The sequence below is a fragment of the Hypanus sabinus genome, chromosome 7 (assembly GCF_030144855.1).
Source record: "Hypanus sabinus isolate sHypSab1 chromosome 7, sHypSab1.hap1, whole genome shotgun sequence".
In the NCBI taxonomy this organism is placed as follows: domain Eukaryota; kingdom Metazoa; phylum Chordata; class Chondrichthyes; order Myliobatiformes; family Dasyatidae; genus Hypanus; species Hypanus sabinus.
Window position 1 is genome coordinate 14,639,025 of NC_082712.1, and position 26,033 is coordinate 14,665,057.

Consider the following 26,033-nt stretch of genomic DNA (forward strand, 5'->3'; position numbering starts at 1 on the left):
TAAAAAGCCTCAGCATTATCTCCTTGTTTTTATATTTATTCCTCTTGAAATAAATGGGAACATTGCATTTACCTTCTGTACCAGAGACTCAACCTGTAAATTAAACCTTCTGGGAGTCTTGCATGAGGAGTACTAAGTCCCTTTGCACCTCTGGTTGAATTTTCTCCCCATCTCGATAATAGTCTGCGCTACTGTTTCTTTTACAAAAATGCATTATCATACATTGCTCAACACTATTCCTTTTCTTTCTTTTTAAATCTTTTTATTAGTTTTAAACAAACATAAATGAAAAATGAATACAAAATGTTTGAGAGTACACAATTAATAGTTTAAATAGACACTATTTAACACTATTCCATCTGCCACTTTTGCCTGTTCTTCCAATTTGTCTACGTCCTTCTACAATCGCATTGCTTCCTCAGCCCTACCCACCCCTCCACCTATCTTCATATCATAGAAACAGAGAATCTACAGCACATTACAGGCCCTTTGGCCCACAACGTTGTGCCAACCATGTAACCTACTCTAGAAAGTGCCTAGAATTTCCCTACTGCATAGCCCTTGATTTTTCTATGCTGCGTGTACCTAGTCAGAACCACCCACAAAGTGAATACAAACTATCCACAACTATCCTTGGCCTTCTGTGGGCAAGCCAATTCTGGGCCTACAAAGCAAGGTCTCCTTGGATCCCATGCCTCCTTACTTTCTTAAAGATCCTTGTATGGGGAGTCTTATCAAATGCCTTACTGAAATCCATATACACTATATCCAATGCTCTACCTTCATCAATGTGTTTTGTTACATCCTCAGAAAATTCAGTCAGATTGTGTTTCTCCAAATGCTCATAAATCCTGCCTCTCAGGATCTTATCCAACAACTTGACCACCACTGAAGTAGGACTCACTGGTCTGTAACTTCCTGGGTTAGCTCTGCTCCCTTTCTTGAACAAGGGAACAACGTTTGCAGCCTTTCATTCCTCTGGTACTTGTCCCGTCCCTTTTGATGCAAAGATCATTTTTGCTGTTTGATGCGGTTTCAGCAGAGATTTATCATTTTTGTCACCCTTGGGATACTTTTTTTGTCATGCCAGTCTGCCCTAGCAGAAACAGCAGATGGATCCATTGTTTACTCCAGGGATCAGCTGCAGAGTCTATGACAGTGTGCTTTGGCCATTGAGAGACCCAAAATTCCCAAGGAGGTGAGGAGAAAATATAGAGGACGTAGGGCTGGAAGAAGCGGATAGACAAGGAAGAGGAGGTTCAAGCCGTATCTTCCTTCCATTATCATGGGAAATGTAAGATTGCTTGGTAACAAGGTGGACAAGCTATCATCGCTAGTGAGGAACGAAAAGAGTGTTCAGTGAGAGCTGTGTTCTGTGCTACACTGAGGCATGGCTGCACAGGAATATTGCAGAATTTTTTTTTACAATAATTTTTTTGGGGATAATTGAAGTTTTATTTTATCTTCCATGGCCCACTCTCCCCTCCTATCACCTAGAAGATTCCTTCTTCAGCCCTTTATTACTTCCACCCATCCCCTCCTCCTCTCTTCAACCCTCATCTACCCACCCACCCACCTTCGCTCCTCACCTGGTCTCACCCATCACCTGTAAACTTGTACTCCTCCTCCACTCCATCTTCTTATTCTGGCATCTACCCTTTCCTTTCTAGTCCTGATGAACGGTCTTGGCCTTAAATGTCGACTGTTCTAAAGAGCGACCCTTTAGAACAGAGGTAAGGAGGAATTTTTTTTTTTTAGCCAGAAAGTAGTGAATCTGTGGAATGCTTTTCCTCCATTGATGATGCCTGACCTGTTGAGTTCCTCCAGCATTGTGTGTGTATGTTGCTCAGGTGTGCTGTGATATTGTTTTACAGGCCGGGATGTGACTTACCAGACTGCGTTTGAGTTCTATCCCCCAGATTCAACTGTTCTGGAAGAAGGTTCCAGTCCAGTGTTCTGCTGCGTGGTTGGTAAAGGAAATCACATCCTGGACTTGACTTTTGACAACTACAGATACAGAGTCATCAAATTAAGTAGCAGGAGCATGGCTGTCAGTGTGAAGAATATTACTTCGCCAAGAGAATCTGGAGCAAATGTTTTGTGCACTACAATGTCTCAATCTTTCAGTGGAGCAACTATATTTATTGGCTGTAAGTACAGAGAAGATGCATGAACTTGGTTTCAGTATATGAGCTAAGGGAAACTGCATATGCAGTAGATTCTGGTTAATTGTGGCAGCCACTTATTAGGGCAACTCTTAAAGCTCAAAAACTAATGGAGAAAATAACCTGGATTCCCTTCATTTGGGACACTATTGCCACTTAACTGGAACAGAAGACTTGTGGAACAGTTTCTAACGAGTGTCAGTCATATGCATTCGTATGGCCGATAAATACTACACCGTGCCTAGTGAACAGTTCTTAAATAGAGTCGGTTACATGTATTTATGTTCTGATAGTTGGTAAGAAATAAGCAGTAAGACAATTCAGAACTGTTTTATTCACTGCGGTTTCAAGCATTCGGGCATGGAGATGTCAGAAATGGCTGGGAGTGAAAATGAAATGATTTCATTACCTCAATAAATTAAGAAGTATGAAGAATTTGAAAGTATCAACAATCATCTTGGTTGTTGACAATGAAAATAAAGATTTGAAGGATGCATTGGGAGACAGTCAACTATCTGCACTAGGTTTTTACACTGATTTTATTAACTTACAGTCAATGAAAAGAACATAGATGAATTCCTCCATTGGTAACAATTAGGAACTAATACAGTTTTGCAGTACTGTAGTAATTAACCAGGATTTATTGTATCTGCACATCCTAGAGGTTACAGTTAGTATGCTAGAGTGCCACACATAGTTCATATCATGTAATTACAATGTACCTCACATATGTGATACCTGTTTTCCAAGTTGGATGTGTTAACTAATATAGCCATATAACAATTACAGCACAGAAAAAAGCCATCTCGGCCCTTCTAGTCCGTGCCAAACGCTTACTCTCACCTAGTTCCACTGACCCGCACTCAGCCCATAACCCTCCATTCCTCTCCTGTCCATATACCTATCCAATTTTTTTTTAAATGACAATATCGAACCTGCCTCTACCACTTCTACTGGACGCTCGTTCCACTCTCTGAGTAAAGAAGTTCCCCTTTATGTTACCCCTGAACTTTTGCCCCTTAACTCTCAACTCATGTCCTCTTGTTTGAATCTTCCCTACTCTCAATGGAAAAAGCCTATCCACGTCAACTCTATCTATTGCCCTCATAATTTTAAATACCTCTATCAAGTCCCCCCTCAACCTTCTATGCTCCAAAGAATAAAGGCCTAACTTCTTCAGCCTTGCTCTGTAACTTAGGTGCTGAAGCCCAGGTAGCATTCCACCAACCCCATTTCCAGAAAAGTTGGGATATTTTCCAAAATGCAATAAAAACAAAAATTTGTGACATGTTAATTCACGTGAACCTTTATTTAACTGACAAAAGTACAAAGAAAAGATTTTCAATAGTTTTACTGACCAACTTAATTGTATTTTGTAAATATACACAAATTTAGAATTTGATGGCTGCAACACACTCAACAAAAGTTGGGACAGAGTTAAAATAAGATTGAAAGGTGCACAGAATATTCCAGTAACACCGGTTTGGAAGACTCCACATTAAGCAGGCTAACTGGTAGCAGGTGAGGTATCGTGACTGGGTATAAAAGTAGCGTCCATCAGAGGATCAGTCTTTGCAAGCAAGGATGGGTCGTGGCTCACCCTTTGTGCCAAAATTCGTGAGAGAATTGTTAGTCAGTTCAAAAGGAACATTTCCCAACGCAAGATTGCAGAGAATTTAGGGATTTCAACATCTACAGTACATAATATTGTGAAAAGATTCAGAGAATTCAGAGACATCTCAGTGTGTAACATATCACCATTGTTGAATGCGCGTGATCTTCGAGCCCTCAGGCAGCACTGCGTAAGAAACTGTCATGCTACTGTGACAATTATAGCCACCTGGGCTCGGGAGTACTTTGGAAAACCACTGTCTCTTAACACAGTCCGTCGCTGCATCCAGAAATGCAACTTGAAACTGTATTACACAAGGAGGAAGCCATACATCAACTCTATGCAGAAACACCGGCGAGTTCTCTGGGCCCGAGCTCATCTCAGGTGGACCGAAAGACTGTGGAACCGTGTGCTGTGGTCAGATGAGTCCACATTTCAGCTAGTTTTCGGAAAAAACGGGCGTCCAGTTCTCCATGCCAAAGATGAAAATGACCATCCTAATTGTTATCAGCGAAAGGTGGAAAAGCCATCATCTGTGATGGTATGGGGGTGCATCAGTGCCCACAACATGGGTGAGATGCATGTATGTGAAGGTACCATTGACTCTGAGGCATATGTTAGGATTTTAGAGAGACATAGGTGACATCTCTTCCCGGGATGTCCATGCTTTTTTCAGCAGGACAATGCCAGAGCACATTCTGCATGGGCTACAACAGTGTGGCTTTGTAGACACAGAGTGCGTGTGCTTGACTGGCCTGCTGTCGGTCCAGATCTATCTCCTATTGAAAATGTATGGCACATCATGAAGAGGAGAATCAGACAATGGAGACCACAGACTGCTGAGCAGCTGAAGTCTTATATCAAGCAAGAATGGACAAAATTTCCAATTGCAAATCTACTACAATTAGTATCCTCAGTTCCAAAACGATTAAAAAGTGTTATTAAAAGGAAAGGTGATGTAACACAATGGTAAACATGCCTCTGTCCCAACTTTTGTTGAGTGTGTTGCAGCCATTAAATTCTAAATTTGTGTATATTTACAAAATACAATTAAGTTGGTCAGTAAAACTATTGAAAATCTTTTCTTTGTACTTAAATAAAGTTAAATAAAGGTTCACATGAATTAACATATCACAGATTTTTGTTTTTATTGCATTTTGGAAAATATCCCAACTTTTCTGGAAATGGGGTTTGTAGTAAATCTCCTCTGTACTCTCTCTATTTTGTTGACATCTTTCCTATAATTCAATGACCAGAACTGTACATAACGGGGCATTGGATATGACAAAGGGCTGAAGTACCTCTCTGCTTTCCCAGTTGACACCCTCCCCCACCAGCCTGTCTTCCTGTCTTTCATGGATCCACCCCCAAGCTCTTCCCTTGTCCTTTCCTCCCACCTTTATAGGGTATGGCTCCCCTTTTTTTTCCTTTTCTAGTCCTGATGAAGAGTCCCAACTCAAACCATCAGCTGTACTTCACAGATGCTGTCAGACCTGCTGAACTGCTCCAACATTTTGTGTGCTGCTACTTTTATTCCTCTCTACACCTACTGCTCACATTCCCCATGATGATTTAAGGGATCTGTAATTCAGCCCATGAAAGGGGCCCTCCCCTTCTTGTTTCTAGGTTCTACCCATAGGGTCTCACTGGTTGATTCCTTAAGAATGTCAAATTGATGTCCTTATCAAAGGAACTTTTGTTCACCCTTTGCATCAGCTCACCAGTCCAGTTCAACCTCAATTTTATTGCCATCTGACTGTACAATCAAACGAAACAATGTTCCTACGGACCACACGACATATATACACAGCACATAAACCAAAAAGCTACCATGAAAAAATTAATAAAATATAATTCAAAATGCGTGTAGTGTGCATCACAGGTAATCAGTAACCAGTAAACAGTTTGTGATGAGACCTTGATGGTGGCAAGGTATCTGTTAGTCTCACAGCCTGAGGGAAGAAACTGTTGCCCAGTCTGACAGTCCTAGTCCTGATGCACCTGCACCTCCTTCTTGATGGTAGTGGGTCAAAGAGATTGTGGGCTGGGTTGTAGGGATCCCTCAGGACCCTTGTGTGTGACCTCTTCATCAGGACTTTGGGACAGAAGTTCAGGACTTTGGGTCCTAAACTTCTGTGTAATTAAGAAACAAAATGCTGAAGTTTTGAGTGAAACTACTGGCTTTTACTTAGCCTACTTGAGCATATAAAATGAATTTCAGAGTGGCTCGTATGTTATTTTCTTTCAAAGTTCAAGATTGTTTATTGTCATTCTTCTGTATATGAGGGTAAAGGAGACCGAATGATTGTTACTGCAGATCCAATGCAATATTAAAGAAAAACAAAAAGCATAAAGAACAATTAAAATAAAAGATAACCTATAAAACATAATTTACAAGTAACTGTTGAGTGTTGCTCTGTGTATGTATATAAGATTATCTTATAGCCATTGCAACAGTTGTTTATGCCCTTTATTCAGTTTATCTTATGACATATATTCCTTTGGTTCTGGTATTCCAGATTATAATTAGTTTTAACCAGCAGTTTACCTAGATAGATTGTGTTTGGATTTGACTGTACATATTTACATTGTTCGAAGTTCACTAATTATCCAAGTATGTATACAGCCTTGAAATTTGACATCTTACAGCAGTTCAGGAACAAAGAAACCCATTAGAACCCATTAAAAAAAACAGTCAAACACCCAATATTCAACCAAAAAACAAATTTTGCGAACAATAAAAGGTAAATAAATAACATTCAGAATTAAAGTTCACAAAGCCAGTCATTAGCTATTATAAGAGTAGCTGATCAATGTAATGAAGCAGGAATATTTTATACCTTCTGAGGAATATTTTATAGTTTCTTGACTATTTTAATAAGTTGTTTTATAATTTTTAATTTTCAATTTAGATCCACCTGATACACCAAAAAATGTCAGCTGTGAAACTCGTGATTTACAAACGATGAACTGTACATGGGAACCAGGAAGACCTACTAAGCTATTTGGAAAGCATAAGACAATCTATAGTCTCAACATTGGGTAAGCTGCAATATCCATTTCTCCTTCACCTTTTGTGAACCTGATCATCAGAGACAGTATTTCTTGTATTGCGACAGAGAAAGGGGCCACTCAGTGTATTGAATCTGTGCTAGCTTCCAGAGTAGTTCTATTATTTATACAAGAGATTCTGCAGATACTAGAAACTTTTGAGCAACACCAACAGAGTGCTGGAGGAATTCAGCAGCTCAGACAACAGGTCTGATGAAGGGTTTCAGACTAAAACCTTGACTATTTATTCAATTCCATTATAGTGCTTATTTCTCTGACTTTTGTTTCTCTCCCATTCCCATTATCGCCCATGCAACTTTGGGATTTGGGAAGAAACCAGAGTACCAGGGGGTTGTGATGGTATTGAATCTATGTGGGCATGGGCAAAATGTGCAAATTCTAGATTAAACCTGGGTGGCTGGAGCTGTGAGGTAACAGCACCATCTCCCATGTTACTGTGCCAAATAACTTGAACATTCCTGTGGTCACCATGTAACAGCACACTTAAAAATCTTGTTCACTCCTTCCCTTCCAGGGCTGCTTCTTGAGTAGCTCTTGTAGTAGGAGCACAACTTTCCCAATGTTCTTGTTTTTTCTCAAAGAGGTTGCTATTTAATCAGTGTTGATTTAGGGAGTGTTTCCATATTCATGAAAGTGCACAAAGATTCTCCACAAAACTGATAAAAATAATTTTTCCCCAGTCCTTCAGAATGCATGGTGGTGTAGCAGTTAGAGTAATGCTGTACAGCAGCAGTAACCAGTGTTCAATTGCTGCGACTATAAGGAGTTGGTTCTCCCTGTGACTGTGTGGATTTCCTCTGGGTGCTCCAGTTTCCTCCCACATTCCAAAAACGTATGGTTAGGGTTAGTGAGTTGTGGGCATGTTCTGATGGCGCCAAAAGCATGGCAACACTTGTGGGCTGTCCCCTTGGACAGTGTTGGTCATTGATGCAAAGGAAACATTTCACTGAATGTTTTGATATGCATTTTATAAATAAAACTAATCTTTAATCTTTTCAACAGGTATCATTTTGATAACAGATCATTATGCATCTAGCTACAGTAGCTAGCTGATGAAAGATCAACTTAATTCGCCCTGTACATTTACACGTATTAGGAATCTGTTGTGATGTGGTGTGACTTGCAACAAAAAACAACAATATTCAACAATTATGAAGAATTATATAAAATAGGTTAGAAGTTAAAGTACAAAATTGAAATGAAATATGCAGAAATTCATAAAAAACATGTATTTGCAATGTAGTAGGCAGCTGTTGATCCCTGGGGATCATGGGTCTGTGCCTCTGGTGGACTGTGTCCTCTCCAGGGTGTAAGCCTGGGCGGGAAGATTTGAAGAACCAGCTGTTGCCCTTGCAGTGGGCTCCCCCCTCCACATCACTGATGTAGTCCAAGGGAGCGCCAATACAACTTGGCATCAGTGTTGTCGCAGAGGTTGCCAGAGTAAAGTTGTAAACAACATCAAACTGCCTCAGGGACCCCTGCTCTGGATTTCTTCCGTAGGGTTTACTCCCAAAGCCTTTCCCATGGGTGGGTAAGCGGAGATTAAAAATAAGAGTTTTTCTCTCTGTGGGCTGCCATCCAAGGCTGATGAGCCCCACCTGCCTAAAGCAACTGGCTTTGAGGCGCCAGTGATCCGCCTTTGCCCCTTCTCTTGTCAGTTGAAATAGCTCCGCTGGGCCTAGTAGCTAAGCCACACGTGAATGCCAAGAGTTGGACTTGGTTGTCAGAAGCTGTAAGAGTTGCACGCCATTTGGATCACATCATAAGTAGTGGGAGCTTATCTCTACTACCACCCCCGGCTATGACAATCTTAGGAACCAATGAAAACAGCATTATAAAAAAATGGGTTAAAGCATTTTCAGTGCACTGACAGGGTAATAGAGGGGGTGTGGGGTGCTAACTAGAATGGCTGATCAGATTAACTACTCAGATGAAGAAACTTTTAAAATGGCATGAAGTTTTTGTTTTACTAGCCCTGTAGCACTTTCCAGAAAGGAGCTTTTGGAAAAGGCTGTTTGAAGGGAGGATAGTGATCGCAGTAATTTTTCCTGCCTGCTTCTTTGTCCTGGACACTACACTGCACCCTTGTAGTGATGTATTTTGCAAAGTTTTTTCTATCCAGATGCTTTTTAAGAAGTCAGGTGGAATTCATTCTGAAACATAGCAAAGAGCAAGAAACTGCCAAAATGATCATCTCACTGTCAGATTGAAAGCTGCTGGGACATTGCTGGTCTGTGCTGTGCCATTGTCACAGGTGCTAAATACCACACCACCAATACTGCAGGTGTTTCATTGTTTTGTCCTGGAGCTGTGTTTCTCATCAAAGCCTTCTTGCTCTGCTAGGTGAACAAACTCCCATGAGATTAGTTCAAATATGAGGAATTGTCTCAGTGACATGGACAAAATATCTCTTTGAAACAGCATGTGACTTTCGTGGCTGAGTATTTCATTTCTGTGCACTGGACTTCTCAACTTGAGTTTTCACATTTCTACACTTTGACTTGTGGCCATGCTGTCAACAGGTATCAATAACATGGATGAAAGTGACATCACAGGTAGATAGAGTCGTAAAGAGAGCTCTTGGCACATTGGTCTTCATAAATCAGGAGTTGGGATGTTATGTTAAAGATCATGGTGAGACCTGATTTGGAGTATTGTATGTAGCACTGGTCGCCTACCTAAAGGAAAAATATCAATAAATTGAAAATGTAGAGAAAATTTGCAAGGATGTTGCCAGGACATGTTCAGCACAGCATTGATGGTTGAAGGGCCTGTATTGTGCTGTAGGTTTTCTAAGTTTCTATAATGTGAGGACCTGAGTTATAGAGAAAGGTTGAATTGGTTAGGACTTTATTCCTTAGAGCATAGGAGAATGAGGGAAGATTTGACAGAGATATATAAAATGATGAGGGGTGTAGATAGGGTAAAAGCAAGCAATGCAGAGCTAAAGGTCATGGATAAGGGTGAAAGGTGAAATCTTTAAGGGGAACATGAGGGAGCACTTTTTTACTCAGAGGGTGATGTGAGCGTGGATCGAGCTGCCAGCGGGAGTGCTGGAAGCGGGGTTGATTTCGACATGTAAGAGAAATTTGGATAAATATATAGATGGGAGGGGTATAGTCTGGGTGTAAATTGATGGGTCTAGATCAACCACAGGGCCTGTTTCTGTGCTGTAGTGTTCTTTGACTCGATGACCTTATCACTAATGATTTGTCATTCTTTAGGTCATCACAGAACTCTTTTCCATGTGAGGATGCTTCAAAGCTGTATCCCGAATACTGGTGTAGTTTTCCCATTTCAAATATGAATGCTGAAATCAATATATCGATACATGCAAAAAACCCACTAGGGAAAGCACTGTCCAATTTAATTGTGGATGTGACTCATGTCTGTAAGTATATCAACTGAAATAGAACAATATTCTAACTACTAGAATCTTTTCTAGTATTTCTTCTGTGTTTATGATTTGCTGCAGTACTGTAAAGTCTCTTCAAGGTATGCCTAGCCTGAAGAAGTCTAAATCTTCAGATGTTCAGTGAGACCTTCTCTTGCTGCTCCTCCTGTGTGATCTCTGCTGCCCTCCAACTCTTTGATCTCCTTCTAGTTTGTCCTCTTTCCCCTCCCCCCTCCTTTTTATTCTGGTATCTTTCCCCCTTCCTTTCCAGTTCTGATGTAAGTTCCCAACCTGAATTCTCAACTGTCTATTCACTTCCATCGATACTTGCAACATTTTGTGTGTGTTGCTGTGCATTCCTGGCATCGGCAGAATCTCGTGTTTATATTCTAACTACGCTGATATTTCTTCTGTGTTGAAGTTTAACGTTTCAATCAGCCCATTCAAGTGTTGATACTTATGCAGCAACCCAGTCAGAATAGATCGGCAGTAGATTTGACCAGGTTATCCATAAAATAAAACAGCAAATAGAGTTCTCTTATTTCTTTAAGGATAAGTTACAGAGTTTCTACATGTAAGTAACATTGCTTGCACAGAACATGTGCTTTCTAGCACTTTGTCATTATAAAATCACCGTTCAGCTGTTTACTTGGCCACGTGGCTGCAAATGGGCTGTGGGGGTTTGTTGGGTTTGAAGGGTCTGTCACCAAGCTGTATTGCTAAATAAAAAAGACATCCCCCGTTTAGTTGTTATTTTCTTTGCAGTTTAACAACTGATTGCTTGCTCGTATTTTATGTAACTACCTATATACATGTAACTGTTTAGTTGTTTCCTAGTGGTCACAGTATGTATATGCAGTTACTCATTGTGTCCCCCTAGTGGTTACAGTTCTTTGCATGATTCTGGAAGCTTCTCTTGTTATCATATTTTTTGAACTGGGGCTATGTGATTGGTTAATTCTTATCTACAAATTTGAATGGGATCTTTCTTACCTATGGTATAAAAAGAGCTGGGCAACTTGCCTCCCCAACTTTAGACTTTCTGTTCTTTGTTCTAACTACTAGTCTTTTGCAGCTCTACATTGCTAATTCTCTTTTTTCTGTTAATGTCTAATAAAACAATCATGAAACAATAGGTTTTGTGCCTCTTTTCCTTGAACCTAGGATAAAAACATAAGAATTCAACATCTCCCTATAATTTCCCTCCAATCTATAGAGCATTTTCTAATGGATTCAGCCTAGTAGAAGGTATATAAAATTATAAGAGACATCAAGAGGGTAGATGGTGTTTTTTCCAGGGTGGAAATGTCAAACTCTAGGGGTGTAAGTTTAAGATGAGAGGGAGGAAAGTTTAAAGGAGATTTAAGAAGTAAGATTTATTTAATGTAGTGCATGGTGGGTACCTGAAACAGGGCATTAGTGGAAATGATGGAAGCTAATACAGTAGTAACTATTGAGTCATTTAGGCAGGCATGTGAACAAGCAGGGGATAGAGGAATATATTTGCAGGTGGATGGGATAGGTTTGGATTGGCACCAACCTGCTGGGCTGAAGTGCATGTGATGTATTGTGACTAATTGAAAGCACTAGTCCCCGTCCCCCCCCTGCAATCTTGGATGAGAATAGCACCATTAACTTGTTTTGAGAAAAAGGTATGTTTTCATGTTTTATTTTAACCCTTCCAGTTCGCCCCTTTGCTCCTCATCAGCTGAAAGAAGAAAATACAACATCAAACTATATAACTTTGACCTGGATGGATCAGGTTAATTACATAGGCATTGACTTGCTTTGTGAGGTGGTGATTCAAGATGAGTCTGGGCAAACTATGTCAGTAAGTAAATATTTCCTAAACAGCACATCTTTTTTTCAACCCTCACTTTTCCTGATGTGGCATGGTTATTTTTTTTTACTGGGATTGGCTGCATTCAGATAAACTTTGTAATCCCATTACCTTTTTTCACCCCATAGGTCCCAATGAAGGATTTTGGCCTGAATCATCTACTGTTTAAATATTTAATTAATTTATTGATTGATAGTGTAGGAAAAGCTGCTTCTGCTCCAATGAGCTGCACTGTCCATTTGACCCTAGCTACAATGACTTATTAACCTATTATCTGCAACTTCTTTGGACTGTGGGTGGAAATCAGAGCAGCTGGTGGAAACCATGTGCTCACAGGGAGAAACATACAAACTCCTTACATATGGTGCCGGAATTGAACTCTGAACTCCACCCTGAGCTATGCTACTGTGGTGCCATAGATGTTGCCTGACCTGCTAGGCTCCTCTAGCAGTTTGGCAGGCCAGGCAACGTCCTGATCAAATGAGTATTTTCAGCCTTTTTGTTTATATTTTAGATTTTGCCTTTTCATTTGATACTTCCTTGTCTAACATCTGAATATTTCTGTATTACAGCTTAATTATTCTGTGCATGGAAAACCAACAAATGCACAGCAGATGATAAAATTAAATAATTTACAACCCAACACAGAGTATTCTATCAAAGTTCGATATTCTTCTGTACTGTTTTGGAAATGGAGTGAATGGAGCAATGTTGCTGTGGTCAGAACTAAGATTGCGGGTGAGTTACTGGGAAAGGCTCTTCCTGTAAGGCTCAAGATGTGTGACACCCATAGTGTTCTCTTCATTCTAATTAGACTAAAACAGACAGATAGACATACTTTATTGATCCTGAGGGAAATTGGGTTTAATTACAGTTGCACCAACCAAGAATAGTGTAGAAATAGAAATAGTGTAAAAATAGATATTACAAAGTTAGACACTGTACTTGTTTGATACAAAATAAAATTCCCTCCACATACTGCCAGGATAAGGACTGCATATGCAACATAGAACATTACAGCACTGCACAGGCCCTTTGGTCCATGATGTTGTGCTGACCATTGAACCTACTCTAAGATCAATCAAACCCTTTCCTCCTACATAGCCTTCTGTTTTTCTTTCATCTATGTGCCTACCTAAGAGTCTCTTAAGTGTTGCTAATGTAACTACTTCCACCATCACCCCAGCAGGGTTTTCCATGCAACCTCTACTCTTGTAAAAACAAAACTAACCCTGACGTTCCCCCTATACTTTCCTCCAATAACCTTAAAACGATGTCCCTTATATTAGCTGTTTCTGCCCTGTCTCTGGCTTTTCATCTATGTATGCCTCTTATCATTTTGTACATCTCCATTAAGTCATCGCTCATCCTCCTTCGCTCTCAAGTGAAAATCCCCAGCTCTCTCAACCCATCTTCATAAGACATACTCTCTAATCCAAGCAGCATCCTGGTAAATCTCCCCTGCTCCCTTTTGAAAGCTACCACATCCTTCTATAATGAGACAGCCAGAAGTGAACACAGTACTTTGTGTAGTCTAGTCAGGGTTTTATAGAGCTGCAAGAAATGCGAAGAAGTTTCACTTCTGTCTGTTTCTTCCCTCACAAATTGTTTGTCATTGCAGCACCTTCAGTGGGCCTGGATGTATGGAGAATAATTCTGCCAAACCGCACTGTGATCATTTACTGGAAGGTAAGGAGCAACAAGAAAACTCAAGATGCAAGTCTTGAAAGATGCATCATAGAAGTCTAATGAATGAAAGAAAAAATGGATAGGGTATTGACACTTTGTTGTTCAAAGATTTGTTCGTTTGGAAACACACCAGCAGGTCAGGCAACATTGCATTGGTGGAAAAAGAAACAGATTTAATGTTTCAGGATGAAGGCCCTTCATCAGTACTAGGACTAGAGAGAACAAGTTAGTGTAAAGTTGCAGAGAAGGAGAAGAAGGGATGTATAGGAGAAGGGGAATATCTTTGGTAGGATTCCAAAGGTCAAGCCTATGAATAACAAGTCCTGAGGGTAAAACAAAATGTTGAGGTCCAGAGCTTGTGAGGTAGAGTCTGTGAATGTGGGCCAGGGACTGGAGGTGGAGTCTGTGAATGTGGGCCAGGGACTGGAGGTGGAGTCTGTGAATGTGGGCCAGGGACTGGAGGTGGAGTCTGTGAATGTGGGCCAGGGACTGGAGGTGGAGTCTGTGAATGTGGGCCAGGGACTGGAGGTGGAGTCTGTGAATGTGGGCCAGGGACTGGAGGTGGAGTCTGTGAATGTGGGCCAGGGACAGGAGGTGGAGTCTGTGAATGTGGGCCAGGGACAGGAGGTGGAGTCTGTGAATGTGGGCCAGGGACTGGAGGTGGAGTCTGTGAATGTGGGCCAGGGACTGGAGGTGGAGTCTGTGAATGTGGGCCAGGGACTGGAGGTGGAGTCTGTGAATGTGGGCCAGGGACAGGAGGTGGAGTCTGTGAATGTGGGCCAGGGACAGGAGGTGGAGTCTGTGAATGTGGGCCAGGGACTGAAGGTAGAGGCCCGAAGGTCAAGTCTGTAAGTGTGGGCCAGTTACTGGAGGTAGAGTCTGTGAATGTGGGCCAGTTACTGGAGGTAGAGTCTGTGAATGTGGGCCAGGGACTGGAGGTAGAGGCCCAAAGGTTGAGTCTAAATGTTGGCCATACACTGGATGTAGAGTCTGTAAGTTTGGATAAGGGACTGGAAGTGGATTCTGTAATGTGGGCCACGGACTGGAAATAAGGTCTGTGATAACGGGCTAGGGACTGGAGGTAGAGGCCTGATCTGCAAGCTTGAGAGTCTGGGGCATGTCTTGGGGTTGGTGACCTGTCTGTGAATGTAAGGATGTAGGTGGGTGGGAAAGTGGCAAAGTTTAGCTGCTGCTGTTTTGTTGCATGGACTGTTCTGGTGAACTTTGTGCGTATGTTATGCTGGTGCTAGAATGTGTGGTGACACATGGCTGTTCCCAGCATGTTCTTAGTTAATGAAAACAACACATTTCACTGCATGTTTTGATGTTCAAGTGATAAATAAATCAGAATCTCAGTTGAAATTGAGAGAGGAATTGCATTTCAGCTGGACCAAGTTTTCTATTGGTCCTTAAAAAGATTTAAGGATTAGTAAAGTATAATAATCTACTTTAATCTCAAATTTTCTCTGCCCATTGTAGCCACTGTCACCCAAGGAGGCGAATGGTCCAATTTTATTTTATAATGTATCTTGGTCAAAAATGGGAAGTGCTTTGATCAATAGCACTCATGTCCATGGAACAGATGTACAAATTCATCTAGACCAAGCTGGCTACATTATCACTGTTGTGGCTCAGAACGAGGCAGGAACATCGTTGTCTTCTGTGATCAAAATCCCTCCACAGCAAGATGGTGAGTGTTAAACTCCAAGTCTGATCAGTGGGATTATCTGCTCCTCTTCAATCAAGTGCTCTCTGAATTCGACCGATTTGAAGAAAGCAGCATCCATCATCAGGGACCCCCACCATCCAGACCATATGCTGTTCTTGCTGTCACCATCAGGCAGGAGGTACAGGAGAACCAAGTCCACACCACCAGGTTCAGGAACAGTTACTACCCTTGTAACACTTGCTTTGCCTAGTGGCATGATCACACGGTGATAACCCCCTGCCTGGCCAAACCTTAGCACTCTCGTTTGGGTGGATGCTGTGTGTGATGTCCCCTGTGTAGCATCAGTACCCCGAAATAACCAGCAGTGCACGATGTGCGGTTAAACGATTAAGATTTTATATTTGACAATGGGGTTAGTAGAGAAACAAAATATAAAATAAAAGGGCACCAATAATCTCCTTAGACAGTCCAGTGCACAAATCGTTGGCGCTCACGGATTTTTCTCTTCACTCATCTTCCTTTGACCATTGCCAACTCTGGGCTCCTGCCCCGAGCCCAGGGCCCAGAGGGTCTCTCCACCCACCGTTTCCTCAAACCGTGTCTTCTCTCTTCATCCTCCTTGCGCCTTCTCCCCGAAGCCTGCACAAACTAACAGCTTTCACACAGACATAAAGAATAACATCTCTTCTATTGGTGAACACTGAATTTCAAAGCCCCATTGTCAATTATAACCCAAACATGCTGCTACACAGAGAACTCACTACCTCAGCAGTTAACATTACAGAGAAGCCATTTTATTATAGGCCTTAGCAAGTAACATGAAAGAAGAAGCCCTTGCATCCTTAACCATCAGGCTCCTGAACCAGAGGGGATAACTTCACACACCCCATCACTGAACTATTTCCACAACCTATGAACTCAATTTTAAGGACTCTAAAACTTGTGCTCTTGATATTCGATTGTTTGTTTATTATTTTCTGTGTGTTTGCATGGTTTGTTGTCTTTTGCACATTGGTTGACAGTCTCTGTCATGTGTGGTTTTTCATTGATTGGATTGTTTCTTTCTATTTATAAAGCCATAAGACATAGCAGAATTAGGCCATTCAGCCCATTGAGTCTGCTTTGCCATTGTATCATGGCTGATCGCAGATCCCACTCACACCATACAGCTGCTTTCTCGCCATTACCTTTGATGCCCTGAGTGATTAGGACATTGTCAATTTTTGCTTTAAATATACCCACGGTCTTGGCCTCCACAGCTGTCTGTGGCAGAGTATTCCATTGATTCATTACTCTGGCTAAAAAAAATTCCTCCTTATCTCTGATGTGAAGTGTTTCCCCTCAATTTTGAGGCTGTGCCGGTAGCTTTGGACATTCCCACCATAGGGAACATCCTCTCCACATCCACCTTATCTAGTCCTTTCAACATTCGGTAGGTTTTAATGAGATCCCCTCACATTCTTCTAAATTCTAGTGAGTACAGGCCCAAAGCTGCCAAACACTCCTCATATATTAACCCCTTCATTCCCAGAATCATCCTCACAAACCTCCTCTGGACTCTCTCATATAACCATATAACAATTACAGTACGGAAACAGGCCATCTCGGCCCTTCTAGTCCGTGCCAACGCTTACTCTCAACTAGTCCCACTGACCCGCACTCAGCCCATAACCCTCCATTCCTTTCCAGTCTATATACCTATTCAAATTTTACTTTAAATGACAATACCGAACCTGCCTCTACCACTTCTACTGGAAGCTCATTCCACACAGCTACCACTCTCTGAGTAAAGAAATTCCCCCTTGTGTTACCCTTAAACTTTTGCCCCCTAACTCTCAATTCATGTCCTCTTGTTTGAATCTTCCCTACTCTCAATGGAAAAAGCCTATCCGTGTCAACTCGATCTATCCCCCTCATAATTTTAAATACCTCTATCAAGTCCCCCCTCAACCTTCAACGTTCCAAAGAATAAAGACCTAACTTGTTCAACCTTTCCCTGTAACTTAGGTGCTGAAACCCAGGTAACATTCTAGTAAATCTTCTCTGTCTATTTTGTTGACATCTTTCCTATAATTTGGTGACCAGAACTGTACACAATACTCCAAATTCGGCCTTACCAATGCCTTGTACAATTTTAACATTACATCCCAACTCTTATACTCAATGCTCTGATTTATAAAGGCCAGCATACCAAAAGCTTTCTTCACCACCCTGTCCACATGAGATTCCACCTTCAGGGAACTATGCACCATTATTCCTAGATCACTCTGTTCTACTGCATTTTTCAGTGCCCTACCATTTACCATGTATGTCCTATTTGGATTATTCCTACCAAAATGTAGCACCTCACACTATTAGCATTAAACTCCATTTGCCATTGTTCAGCCCACTCTTCTAACTAGCCCAAATGACAGTGACAACACATTATTTCTTAGATATGGGGTCCAAAACTATTGATAATACTCTAAGCATGACCTGACTACTGTATTATAAAGCCTCAGCATTATCTCCTTGCTTTTATATTCTATTCCCCTTGAAATAAATGCCAACATTGCATTTGCTGCCTTTACCACAGACTCAACCTTTTAGCAAAATGCATTATTGTACATTTCACAACACTGTATTCCAACTGCCACTTTTTTGCCCATTCTTCCAATTTGTCTAAATCCATCTGTAATCCTTATAGTGAATGTCAGGAAGGAAATGAATCTCAGGGTTGTACTCCATATGGTGACATATACAGTATGTACTTAGATAATAAATTTGATTTGAACATATTTATATTTACCTCCATTTCTTTCTAGATGAAAATATGACCTTTGAGAAAACTGCTGGTTTTAGGGATGGATTCAGTGTGACTTGGCCCAAGCTCCAGGCTGAGAACTGTGGCTATACTGTACAGTGGTGTGAGTCCTTGAGCTTTCCTGTGTGTAAGGTGGATTGGCGTAAATTTCCTTCAAATACAACAGGTGCCACTATAAAATCAGGTATGTTTTTCATACTGATGAGTGATTTAGTTTGTGTGTGTGTGTGTGTGATTGCTGTCTTGTTTTTGCCCGCTGTCAGTACCCCGGTGAAGAGTAAAAGGAAGCCCTAATACCACTGAGAGCAATTGAGTACTCCCATTCCACAATCCACTTTCATATCCCCAAAACTACTTTGTGCTCCCTATAGAACATTACATTGAATCAGCCTCCACATTGATTGTTTGTCTGTCTTTGTGTAGTTCTTCACTGATCCTTTTGTTTCTTTCTTTTTCTGAAAGAAAATGAATCTCAGTGAAGGATATGGTAACATAGATGTTGCCATAAATTTACTTTGATCTACCTCACTGTGTGCATTCCAGACCTGAATCACTCACTGTGTTTAAATAGTCATCTCGCTTTTGGTTATTGTACCAATTGCCTTCATTTTGAGTCTGTTAGTACTTGATTCCTTTCATCAGAGGAAGCAGATTCTCTCCATCTGCTCTGATTTTACGTTTCATGTTTTTAATACCTCTCAGATCAATGTTCCTCAGCTCACCCACTCGTCAATAGACCCTCCTGGTCTAAGCACGTCACCACCATGGCTGAGAAAGCTTACCAGCCTCTATTTCCTCAGGAGGCTAAAGAAATACAGCGTGCCCCCTTTTGACCTTTGCCAGTTTTTAACGATGCACCACAGAAAGCATCCAATCCCAATGCGTCATAGCTTGGTATTGCAACTGCTGTGCCCAAGACCACAAGAAACTGCAGAGAGTTGTGAACACAGCTCAGCACATCACAGAAACCAGCCTCCTGTCCATGGATTTTGTCTGTAGTTATTATTGCCTCAGTAAAGCAGCCAACATACTCAAAGACCTCTCCCAGCCGTGACATTTTCTCTTCTTCCTCCTCTCATCGGGCAAAAGATACAAAAGCCTGAAAGCATGTACCATTTCTATCCCACTGTCCTCAGAGTATTGAACAATCTCCTAGTATGATATGATATATTAAGATGGACTCTTGACCATCTACCTCATCTACCTCATAATACCCTTGCACTTCATTGTCAGCCTGCACTACACTTTCTCAGTAACTGTAACACTTTCTATATTCTGTTATTGTTTTCCTGTGTGCTACCTCAGTGCACCGTGTAATGAAATGATCTATAGGGGTGACCTGCAAATTAGTTTTTCACTATACCTCAGTATGTGTGACAATAATAAGTCAATTTAACATCGTGCAGAAGGAATCATTCAGATAGATCTCTCATGTACCTTCTCCAAAGCCTTATCTGTCTAGTGTATTGCCTAGAAATGGGCATAGCACTATTTTACAATTATTACAAATTCCTTGCTCTTGTCCTCTATGCCTCCATTTAAGGAGAAAAATATTAGATTAAAGATTAGCTTTATTTGTCACATGTACATCGAAACATACAGTGAAATGTGTCATTTACGTCAACGACCACCACAGTCTGAGGTGGGTCCAATTACAGTGTTTAACAAATAGTTAGACAAGTATATGGATATGAAAGGTTTAGAGGAACATGGGCCTAGCTAGAAGTTAAAATTGTCTACTATTAGAACCCTTTTATTTTTGCAGCTAGCACTGATCTCTAATTCACACTATTGGGGCCTCATCAGTGATTTTCTCAAATGCAATATAATGTCCTTGCTTGTGCCCTCAGTGCTCTAACTGAAAACCATCATACTAAATGTCTTTTTCACCACCCTGTATAATGGTGACACCGCTTTCAATGAACTATTCAGGTTCAGTTTATTGTCATTTAGAAACCACAAATGCAATGCAGTTAAAAAATGAGACAACGTTCCTCCAGAATGATATCACAAAAGCATAGGACAAAACAGACTACACCAGAAAATTCACTTAACGTTTGACAATCCCCAATCCAGAGTCTGGAGAGGCTGCTGTGTATTAATATCGCAGTACCGTCTTAGCGCGTTTTCCGGAAAGGAGCTCCAAATCCACCAGACAAAACAAGACCAAAAACTAAAGCTACAAGACCTGCACAAAACCACATAGTTATTACATATAGTTACAACAGTGTAAACAATAGCATAATTGATAAAAAAAAAACAGACCATTGGCACAGTAAAAATAGTCCAAAGATGTTAAAAGACTATAAGTTCAAAAGAAACCACCACACAGTTTCCACAAGTCCTCAGGGTCCTGATTGACTCATCATCCCACGCCGGCGGCAGAAGGGAGTACCCCCGCTATGGACTTCCACGGCGCCGCCCGACTCAGCCTCACAGACGCAGCACACAATGAAAGCTCCATCGAACCCAGACTCGCAGACACAGCACACAGTGAAAGTGACCTGACCGCAGCGGACTCCCGAGTCCGTCGAACCTCTGATCATCCCCTCTGGCACAGCTTCTCCGAGCACCATCCTCTGCCAAGCGTATTAAGATGCCCCCGCCAACGGCCATCGGCAACTGTGCACTTGTACTCCCAAGTCCCTCTTTTCCATTATGTTCCCTAGTACCTATATGGTTTGATTTTCCAAAATGCATCATCTCACATCGGCCTAAACCACAATCCATTTGCCACTTCTCAATACCCACTTTCTACGATAACTTTCTTCACTTTCAACAACACCTGTTTCTGTGTCCTCCATAAACTTACTGATCAAGCCTTGTGCATTCAGAAGTTGCATTTCAAATGCAACTGTCCTTGTGCTTATCACTGACTGGATCTGTAATTGTGTTTTAAACAGAAGCCTTCCAACCTGGTGTGCAGTACGCACTTGAGGTGTACGAGTGCAGGGAAGATGGGGATCACGTTCTGAAGAAGCTGCTTGGGTACACACGTGAACTCGGTAAGGAGAGCAACCACAGGACATCAATGTTCGATACCTCCCAAGTGTTGACAAGTAACCAACTGCTGTTTAAAGGCATTGGTGCCAGCTCTGCTTATCTAATAAATTTACTAGTTTTAGTTGGGACTTGGGGAATAGAATCATAGTCATAGAGCAATTCAGCAGGCTCTTCAGCCAATTTAATCCATGCCAAGCTAATCTGCCTACTCCCATCACACTCTCACCATCCTCTGAGTGAAGAAATTCCGCCTCAGGTTCCCCTTAAACCATCCACCTTTCATTCAACCCATGATGTAAGCATAGAAACATAGAAAACCTACAGCACAGTACAGGCCCTTTAGCCCACAAAGCTGTGCCGAACATGCTCTTACCTTAGACCTACCTAGGCTTACCCATGTCCTATTTTTCTAAGCTCCATGTATCCATTCAGGGGTCTGTTAAAAGCCCCTTTCATTTCCGCCTCCACCACTGCTGCCAGCAGCCCATTCCATGCACTCACCACTCTCTGGGAAGAAAAACTTGCCCCTAACATCTCCTCTGTACTTACTTCAAGCACCTTAAAATTGTGCCCTCTTGTGTTAGCCATTTCAGCCCTGGGGAAAAAGCCTCTGGCTATCCAAACGATCAGTGCCTCCCATTACCATGTACACCTCTATCAGGTCACCTCCCATCCTCTGTCGCTCCAAGGAGAAAAGGCCAAATTCACTCAACCTATTCTCATAAGGCATGCTCCCCAATCCAGGCAACATCCTTGTAAATCTCCTCTGCACCCTTTCTATGGTTTCCATGTCCTTCCAAGTCAAGTCACTTTTATTGTCATTTCAACCATAACTGCTGGTACAGTACATAGTAAAAATGAGACAGTGTTTTTCAGGACCATGGTGTTACATGACATAGTACAAAAAACTAGACCGAACTACATTAAAAAAACAACATGGAGAAAGCTACACTAGTCTACATACCTACACAGGACTGCATAAAGTGCACAAAAACAGTGCAGGCATTACAATAAATAATAAACAGGACAACAGGGCAAGGTGTCAGTCCAGGCTCTGGGTATTGAGGAGTCTGATAGCTTAGGGGAGAAACTGTTACATAGTCTGGTTGTGAGAGCCCAAATGCTTCGGAGCCTTTTTCCAGACGGCAGGAGGGAGAAGAGATTGTATGAGGGGTGCATGGGGTCCTTCATAATGTTGTTTCCTTTGCGGATGCAGCGTGTAGTGAGGTGACCAGAACTGGTCTCCAAGTGGGGTCTGACCAGGGTCCTATATAGCTGCAACATTACCTCTTAAACTCAATCCCACGATTGATGAAGGCCAATGCACTGGATGCCTTGCTAACCACAGAGTCAACCTGCGCAGCAGCTTTGAGTGTCTTATGGACTTGGACCCCAAGATCCTTCTGATCCTCCACACTGCCATGAGTCTTGCCTTTAATGATATATTCTGCCATCATATTTGACCTACTAAAATGAACCACTATGCACTTATCTAGGTTAAACTCCATCTGCTACTTCTCAGCCCAGTTTTGCATCCTATCAATGAACCGCTATAACCTCTGACAGCCCTCCACACTATCCACAGCACCCCCAACCTTTGTGTCATTAGCAAATTTACTAACCCATCCCTCCACTTCCTCATCCAGGTCATTTATAAAAATCACAAAGAATAAGGGTCTCAGAACAGATACCTGAGGTACATCACTGTTCTCCGGCCTCCATGCAGAATATGACCCGTCTCTTTGCCTTCTGTGGGCAAGCCAGTTCTGGATCCACAAAGCAATGTCTCCTTGGATCCCATGCCTCCTTACTTTCTCAATAAACCTTGCATGGGGTACCTTATCAAATGCCTTGCTAAAATCCATATACATTGCACCTACGGCTCTACCTTCAATTTGTTTAGTCAAATCCTCAAAAAATTCAAACAGGCTCATAAGGCACAACCTGCCTTTGACAAAGCCATGTTGACTATTCCTAATCATATTATGCCTCTCCAAATGTTCATAAATCCTGCCTCTCAGGAACTTTTCCATCAGTTTACCAACCATTGTAGTACGTCTCACTGGACTGTAATTTCCTGGGCTATCACTACTCCCTTTCTCGAATAAGGGAACAACTTTGCAACCCTCCAGTCCTCTGGAACCTCTCCCATCCTCATTGATGATGCAGAGATCATCGCCAGTGGCTCAGCAATCTCCTCCCGCACTTCCCACTGTTGCCTGGGGTACATCCTGTCCGTTCCTGGTGACTTATCCAACTTGATGCTTTCCAAAAGCTCCTGCACATCCTCTTCCTTAATATCTACATGCTCAAGCTTTTCAGTCTGCTGCAAGTCACCCCTACAATCGCCAAGATCCTTTTCTGTAGTGAATACTAAAGTAAAGTATTCATTAAGTACCTCTGCCATCTCCTCCAGTTCTATACACACTTTTCCTTTGTCAATACCTGATTGGTCCTATTCTCTAATGTCTTATACTCTTGCTCTTCACATATTTGACGGATGCCTTGGGATTTTCCTTAATCCTGTCCGCCAAGCCTTCTCATGAACCCTGTCTCATGACTCATGGCTTTCCTAATTTCATTCTTAAGCTCCTTCCTGTTAGCCTTATAATCTTCTAGATCTCTATCATTACCTAACAGCCTTTGTACACCATGGTTCCTGTACCCTACCATCCTTTCCCTGTCTCATTGGAATGTATCTACACAGAACCCCACGCAAATATCCCCTGAACATTTGCCACATTTCTTCTGTACCTTTCCCTGAGAACATCTGTTTCCAATTTATGCTTCCATGTTCCTGCCTGATAGGCTCATAGTTCCCCTTACTCCAAGTAAACGTTTCCCTAACTTGTCTGTTCCTATCACTCTCCAATGCTATTGTAAAGGAGATAGAATTGTGATCACTATCTCCAAAATGTAGTCTCACCTAACCTCAATGGGGAAAAGCCTGATTGTTTTTAACCCTACTTATACCTCATAGTTCGTTATAACTCTAATAAATCTCCCCTCATTCTCCTATGCTCCAGAGAATAAAGTCCTAACCTATTGAACTGTTCCCTATAACTCAGTTCCTCAAATACTGGCAACCTCTTGTAAAATTTCTGTGTACTCTTTTCAATCATATTTACATCTTTCCTCTAGGTAGGTGACCAAAACTGGACACAATTCTCCAAATTAGGTCTCACCAATGTCTTATCCAATTTCAACAAAACATCCCATCTCCTGTACTCAATTTATTTATGAATCTGGCAGTGATTTTGGTGAGAAATAGATATAACAGTTTACAGTTTAGGAAAATTAATGAAAGCCTAAACCAAAAAAACACCGAAGATATAAAATAATTATCTCTGAGTCATGGAATTGACAGGTTGATCTTATTGATGCAATGAATTATTGACCAGGATACTCTGTATCTCACAGATTAGTTAAAACAGCTTCATTATTAACTTTGTGGCACTGTTGATAAAATTATTGTCTCTCAGTACCAGATACCTGGTCCAATTCTGATCTAGGGTGTTGTTTGTGTGCGAGTGCATCCTCCAAATTGTCATTTTCATTGTAACGTTCAAGTTGATTGTCAATACCTGCAAATTTTTTGTGTTCCTAATGTGTTGAAGTAGTGAATTCATTTCATTTTCATTCCTGGCTGTTTCTGGCTCCAAGCCTGAATGCTTGAAACCACGGTGAGTACGACTCAAGGACAAAGAATGGAATTTGTGCTTGGGCCAGAGGAAGTGAGTGAGATTCTGGATGTACTGTTTTATGTTCACCATGCCAGTGGGTTCTGAAATGTAATAGGGAGCTAAGTGCCATTTTCATCCCTTGTCTTTTAACCATTGTGTTGAGAAAAAAATGTGTGGACTGATTAAACTGATCGCTGTTCTGACTGGAGCTGTTGTAAAATCACTAATCTTTTTATGTTCCTTAGCCCCAGCTGAAGCTCCAAAAGTGATGATCAACAAAACCACTGGAGATTCAGTGCAGATCAAGTGGAAAAGCATTCCTTTGGAGAAGCAACGCGGGTTCATTGAGGGGTTCAAGATTTATTACAGTAAATACCGCAATAACTCAACAACAAACAAGCCAGCAAATATGGGTAAATGTACAAGAATTGATCTTGAAAGGTTTCTCTCACATTTTCCATGTGGAGCCACATGGTGCTATTTGTCCAGATTGTACATCTCACACATTTGAGGCAGCAGTGACCACATGCCATATGACCACATGGTTTGAATTCTGTTGCTCTGGTGGTTTGAAAGCAGTCAATCTGGCAGTTCGGCTGCACATGAAACTGAATCATAGTCATAGAACACAACAGCACAGAAACAGGCCCTTCGACCCATCTAGTCCATGCTAAACTGTATACATATTGAACCTTTCAACCTGTGACCTCTATTTCTAGTCTCCCAGTATAGAATTGTGGAATTATACAGCATATAATCATAATTTGGTTTATTATCACCAGTATGTGACATGAAATTTGTAACTTAGCAGCAGCAGTTCAATGCAATACATAATATAGAAGAGAAAAATATAATAATACTAAGTAAGTAAATCAATTACAGTATACATATATTGAATAGATTAAAAAACATGCAAAGTAACAGAAATACTGTATATTTTAAAAAGTGAGGTAGTGTTCAAGGATTCAATAACCATTTACGAATCAGATGGCAGAGGGGAAGAAGCTGTTCCTGAATCACTGAGTGTGTGCCTTTAGGCTTCTGTGCCTCCTACCTGACAGTAACAGTGCAAAAAGATCAAGCCTTGGGTGCTGGAGATCCTT

General features: G+C 41.4%; 1 protein-coding gene across 3 annotated transcripts in view; it reads left to right on the plus strand.

Moving 5' to 3' along the window:
* lifra (LIF receptor subunit alpha a) overlaps positions 1–26,033 on the plus strand; it is a 176,285-nt gene that overhangs the window by 133,926 nt on the left and 16,326 nt on the right. For all 3 annotated transcript variants that reach the window (XM_059974237.1, XM_059974239.1, XM_059974238.1), the window contains exons 9-18: positions 1,875–2,150; positions 6,690–6,819; positions 10,074–10,240; positions 11,929–12,074; positions 12,656–12,821; positions 13,705–13,772; positions 15,252–15,462; positions 18,246–18,428; positions 21,148–21,249; positions 25,176–25,343. In XM_059974237.1, the coding sequence (XP_059830220.1) occupies positions 1,875–2,150; positions 6,690–6,819; positions 10,074–10,240; positions 11,929–12,074; positions 12,656–12,821; positions 13,705–13,772; positions 15,252–15,462; positions 18,246–18,428; positions 21,148–21,249; positions 25,176–25,343 (1,617 nt within the window). The remainder of the gene's footprint in view (positions 1–1,874; positions 2,151–6,689; positions 6,820–10,073; positions 10,241–11,928; positions 12,075–12,655; positions 12,822–13,704; positions 13,773–15,251; positions 15,463–18,245; positions 18,429–21,147; positions 21,250–25,175; positions 25,344–26,033) is intronic.